Source organism: Entelurus aequoreus, linkage group LG05, assembly GCF_033978785.1.
Source record: "Entelurus aequoreus isolate RoL-2023_Sb linkage group LG05, RoL_Eaeq_v1.1, whole genome shotgun sequence".
Classification (NCBI taxonomy): Eukaryota; Metazoa; Chordata; class Actinopteri; order Syngnathiformes; family Syngnathidae; genus Entelurus; species Entelurus aequoreus.
The window spans coordinates 87,736,173-87,742,303 of NC_084735.1; the positions used below are offsets into that span (position 1 = coordinate 87,736,173).

Below are 6,131 nucleotides of genomic sequence, written 5' to 3' on the forward strand. Positions count from 1 at the left end.
ACACAAAGGTACACACACAAAGGTACACACACAAAGGTACACACACAGGTACACACACACACAGGTACACACACACACACACACACACAGGTACACACACACAGGTACACACACACAGGTACACACACAGGTACACACACAGGTACACACACACACACACAAAGGTACACACACACAGAGGAAGTTTGTAACGGGACATTTCCCCGCAGCTGTCTGCGTTCGAGTCGGAGGGGCGTGCGGAGACTTGGCCCCGCCTACTTCACACAGCTAACTCCTCCCAGATGGAGGTGTGGCTTGACGGCCTGTATCCGAGGGCGGAGCGATCACGCTTCTTCCTGGAGCTGCAGGCAGTGGGCGGAGCCTATCCCCTGGACAGCGTGGCGGTGCGTCGCTCCATCGATGACGAGTTCACGCCCTCCATCTTCCAGGTGCACGCTCGCCCTTTGTCGCCCCGCCCCCGCCAGCTGTTGACCTCTGACCTTTAGGTGTCTCAGTGGACATCGGCAACAGAGGACAGCTCCCGGGGGCGGGGCTTCGTCCTGTGGAAGCCGGTGGCGTATCGCCGCTCCTCGCCCACGCTGGAGGACGCCACGCCGTGTCGCCACTCCCACCCGCGCCCCACCGACGGCCAAGAGGTGGCGGCGGCGTCCAGGCTGGTGAGAGCCTTCTTCTACCAGGAGGTCGCCTACGGACTCAACGTGACCTTTGGCCTGGCGGGAGGACCCTTCTACAACAGCAGCAGGTTCCTCACATGGTCAGTCACACACACACACACACACACACACACACACACACACACACACACACACACACACACACACACACACACACACACACACCTGTGGTGACAATACACCTGAATGTGGTCTAAGTCTTCTTCTCTCTCCTCCTGCAGGACTCTGCTGGTGGGCGTCGGCCTCCCCCCCGCAGACACCTTCTCCCCTCTGCTGCTCGCCATCATGGCCGCAGGGCTGGGCGTCCCACTCCTCCTCCTGTTGATGGGCGGAGTTTATGTCTGCACGCGCGCTCCATCTGCTTCCTCTGTCAACAGCTACCAGCCAATCAACTGACCTCACCACGCCCCCTTTATCAGCCAATCAGCTGACCTCACCACGCCCCCTTTATCAGCCAATCAACTGACCTCACCACGCCCCCTTTATCAGCCAATCAACTGACCTCACCACGCCCCCTTTATCAGCCAATCAGGACAGAGATGGACTCAGGTGAAGAAATGTACAATCAATAGTTAGGGATCAATAACCTGTGGATCATTAGTTAATAGATCAATAACTAGTGGATCATTAGTTAATAGATCAATAACTAGTGGATCATTAGTTAATAGATCAGTAACTAGTGGATCATTAGTTAATAGATCAATAACTAGTGGATCATTAGTTAATAGATCAATAACTAGTGGATCATTAGTTAATAGATCAGTAACTAGTTGACCATTAGTTAATAGATCAATAACTAGTGGATCATTAGTTAATAGATCAATAACTAGTGGATCATTAGTTAATAGATCAGTAACTAGTGGATCATTAGTTAATAGATCAATAACTAGTGGATCATTAGTTGATAGATCAATAACTTGTGGATCATTAGTTAATAGATCAATAACTAGTGGATCATTAGTTAATAGATCAATAACTAGTGGATCATTAGTTAATAGATCAGTAACTAGTGGATCATTAGTTAATAGATCAATAACTAGTGGATCATTAGTTAATAGATCAATAACTAGTGGATCATTAGTTAATAGATCAGTAACTAGTGGATCATTAGTTAATAGATCAATAACTAGTGGATCATTAGTTAATAGATCAATAACTAGTGGATCATTAGTTAATAGAACAATAACTAGTGGATCATTAGTTAATAGATCAATAACTAGTGGATCATTAGTTAATAGAACAATAACTAGTGGATCATTAGTTAATAGATCAATAACTAGTGGATCATTAGTTAATAGATCAGTAACTAGTGGATCATTAGTTAATAGATCAATAACTAGTGGATCATTAGTTAATAGATCAGTTACTAGTGGATCATTAGTTAATAGATCAATAACTAGTGGATCATTAGTTAATAGATCAGTTACTAGTGGATCATTAGTTAATAGATCAATAACTAGTGGATCATTAGTTAATAGATCAGTTACTAGTGGATCATTAGTTAATAGATCAATAACTAGTGGATCATTAGTTAATAGATCAGTAACTAGTGGATCATTATTTAATAGATCAATAACTAGTGGATCATTAGTTAATAGATCAATAACTAGTGGATCATTAGTTAATAGATCAGTAACTAGTGGATCATTTGTTAATGTATCGATTGCTAAGGATCGTTAGTTAATAGATCATTAACTAGTGGGTCATTAGTTAATAGATCAATAACTAGTGGATCATTAGTTAATAGATCAGTAACTAGTGGATCATTAGTTAATAGAACAATAACTAGTGGATAATTAGTTAATAGATCAATAACTAGTGGATCATTAGTTAATATATCAGTAACTAGTGGATCATTAGTTAATAAAACAATAACTAGTGGGTCATTAGTTAATAGATCAATAACCTGTGGATCATTAGTTAATGGATCAATAAGTAGTGGATCATTTGTTAATGGATCGATTGCTAAGGATCATTAGTTAATAGATCAATAACTAGTGGATAATTAGTTAATAGAACAATAACTAGTGGATCATTAGTTAATAGATCAATAACTAGTGGATCATTAGTTAATAGATCAGTAACTAGTGGATCATTAGTTAATAGATCAGCAACTAGTGGATCATTAGTTAATAGATCATTAACTAGTGGATCATTACTTAATAGATCAATAACCTGTGGATCATTAGTTAATGGATCAATAACTAGTGGATCATTAGTTAATGGATCAATAACTAGTGGATCATTTGTTAATGGATCGATTGCTAAGGATCATTAGTTAATAGATCAATAACTAGTGGATCATTACTTAATAGATCAATAACTAGTGGATCATTAGTTAATAGAACAATAACTAGTGGATCATTAGTTAATAGATCAATAACTAGTGGATCATTAGTTAATAGAACAATAACTAGTGGATCATTAGTTAATAGATCAATAACTAGTGGATCATTAGTTAATAGATCAATAACTAGTGGATCATTAGTTAATAGATCAATAACAAGTGGATCATTAGTTTATAGATCAGTAACTACTGGATCATTAGTTAATAGATCAATAACCTGTGGATCATTAGTTAATGGATCAATAACTAGTGGATCATTTGTTAATGGATCGATTGCTAAGGATCATTAGTTAATATATCAATAACTAGTGGATCATTAGTTAATAGATCAATAACTAGTGGATCATTAGTTAATAGATCAGTAACTAGTGGATCATTAGTTAATAGATCAATAACCTGTGGATCATTAGTTAATGGATCAATAACTAGTGGATCATTTGTTAATGGATCGATTGCTAAGGATAATTAGTTAATAGATAAGTAACTAGTGGATCATTAGTTATTATATCAGTAACTAGTGGATCATTAGTTAATAGATCAATAACTAGTGGATCATTAGTTAATAGATCAATAACTAGTGGATCATTAGTTGATAGATCAATAACTAGTGGATCATTAGTTAATAGATCAATAACTAGTGGATCATTAGTTAATAGATCAATAACTAGTGGATCATTAGTTAATAGATCAATAACTAGTGCAGTTCCTTCACCTTCTAAAGACATTTTATATTTATTAGATTTGAAGCTGGAAACATTTTGATTTTATTGCTATTTTTTCCTGAATAAAGTTTTCAAAGTGTCAATTTAACAAGCTGATGCTGCATTCAAAGACACTGGGACGTTGCAGTGCTGTCAACCGTTTTTATAACCTTTGATGAGCATCAACTTGAACAAGCTATTTTGCCTTTTGGTTGGGGACCCTTTGGGACTTTGGGACACTTTAGGGACTTCTGCTGGGCTTTTGGGGAACTTCTGGATCTGCCATGGAGACCAGCTGCTGGGTCTCTGCCACAGAGACAGGACTGCAGAGTTTGGAGAGACTGGTGGAGATGCGGATGAAGAGACAGGACTGCAGAGTTTGGAGAGACTGGAGGAGATGCGGATGAAGAGACAGGACTGCAGAGTTTGGAGAGACTGGAGGAGATGCGGATGAAGAGACGGGACTGCAGAGTTTGGAGAGACTGGAGGAGATGCGGATGAAGAGACGGGACTGCAGAGTTTGGAGAGACTGGAGGAGATGTGGATGAAGAGACGGGACTGCAGAGTTTGGAGAGACTGGAGGAGATGCGGATGAAGAGACAGGACTGCAGAGTTTGGAGAGACTGGAGGAGATGCGGATGAAGAGACAGGACTGCAGAGTTTGGAGAGACTGGAGGAGATGCGGATGAAGAGACGGGACTGCAGAGTTTGGAGAGACTGGAGGAGATGTGGATGAAGAGACGGGACTGCAGAGTTTGGAGAGACTGGAGGAGATGCGGATGAAGAGACAGGACTGCAGAGTTTGGAGAGACTGGAGGAGATGCGGATGAAGAGACAGGACTGCAGAGTTTGGAGAGACTGGAGGAGATGCGGATGAAGAGACAGGACTGCAGAGTTTGGAGAGACTGGAGGAGATGCGGATGAAGAGACAGGACTGCAGAGTTTGGAGAGACTGGAGGAGATGCGGATGAAGAGACAGGACTGCAGAGTTTGGAGAGACTGGAGGAGATGCGGATGAAGAGACAGGACTGCAGAGTTTGGAGAGACTGGAGGAGATGCGGATGAAGAGACAGGACTGCAGAGCTGGCGCTGAGTGCCGGGACGGACAAGCTTCACAGTGTCTTGGCTGAATGAGCAGGTATCGGACACCTCGGTCTCCTTAGACGCATCCTCGCTCATCCATGCGGACTGAACACTGGCAGAGAGTTGGTTGGTGGCCGAGGGTGGAGTCTGCTCTCTTGGTTGCTTTGTTGGGTCTGCTCCTGTCTCTGGCCATGCTCCCCCCACCCCAGCAGACGATGGTGTGGAACACCGCAGAGGCCACCACAGTGTAGATGTTTCTTTGACGTTTTATTCCTAGCTGTATGTAGAAGTGTCTGCTAGCATGTCTTTAATGTCCTTTGTCTTCTTTGATGTTTCCCTCTTACACACATGTGTGCTATGGCTATGAGGGTTTTTTCTTCTTCCTTGGCCTCAGTCTGGACCCCCTCTCCAGGAGCCCAGACTTAGACTGAATATTTTTGTTTATGAACCCCCCCCAGCTTTGACCTGTTTCTCACCTTTTTTGTAAGGGCGCCGGAAGTTGGCAGACCCGTCAGCGATCCTGTTCTGTCTCCCTGTAATGTTCGATCCTGTTGTCTCCCTGTAATGTTTGATCCTGTTCTGTCTCCCTGTAATGTTTGATCCTGTTCTGTTTCCCTGTAATGTTTGATCCTGTTCTGTCTCCCTGTTATGTTCAATCCTGTTCTGTCTCCCTGTAATGTTTGATCCTGTTCTGTCTCCCTGTAATGTTTAATCCTGTTCTGTCTCCCTGTAATGTTTGATCCTGTTCTGTCTCCCTGTAATGTTCGATCCTGTTCTGTCTCCCTGTAATGTTTAATCCTGTTCTGTCTCCCTGTAATGTTTGATCCTGTTCTGTCTCCCTGTAATGTTTGATCCTGTTCTGTCTCCCTGTAATGTTTGATCCTGTTCTGTCTCCCTGTAATGTTTGATCCTGTTCTGTCTCCCTGTAATGTTTGATCCTGTTCTGTCTCCCTGTAATGTATCATCCTGTTCTGTCTCCCTGTAATGTTTATCCTGTTCTGTCTCCCTGTAATGTTTGATCTTGTTCTGTCTCCCTGTAATGTTTAATCCTGTTCTGTCTCCCTGTAATGTTTGATCCTGTTCTGTCTCCCTGTAATGTTTGATCCTGTTCTGTCTCCCTGTAATGTATCATCCTGTTCTGTCTCCCTGTAATATTTAATCCTGTTCTGTCTCCCTGTAATGTTTTATCCTGTTCTGTCTCCCTGTAATGTTTGATCCTGGGTCATTTTTTTTATATGGTGCCTTTTGCGTCCCCAGTATAAATCATGTCATATTTTCTCAAAATATTTACAATTGCTCATTCCATTAGTTTCTTTGTGTATGGTA

The 6,131-nt window shown here is 42.0% G+C and overlaps 1 protein-coding gene across 8 annotated transcripts in view; it reads left to right on the plus strand.

Moving 5' to 3' along the window:
* Positions 1-4,580, plus strand: part of LOC133651232 (glycosylated lysosomal membrane protein-like) — a 14,260-nt gene extending 9,680 nt beyond the window's left edge. For 4 of the 8 annotated variants that reach the window (XM_062049270.1, XM_062049277.1, XM_062049276.1 and 1 more), the window contains 3 exons: positions 210-428; positions 486-754; positions 896-1,609. In XM_062049270.1, the coding sequence (XP_061905254.1) occupies positions 210-428; positions 486-754; positions 896-1,070 (663 nt within the window). In that variant the 3' untranslated portion in view covers positions 1,071-1,609. Of the gene's footprint in view, positions 1-209; positions 429-485; positions 755-895; positions 1,611-3,967 lie in introns of those variants that run through there. The other 4 variants (XR_009826392.1, XM_062049272.1, XM_062049271.1 and 1 more) reach the window with 4 other exon arrangements.
* The last annotated feature ends 1,551 nt before the right edge of the window (positions 4,581-6,131 follow it).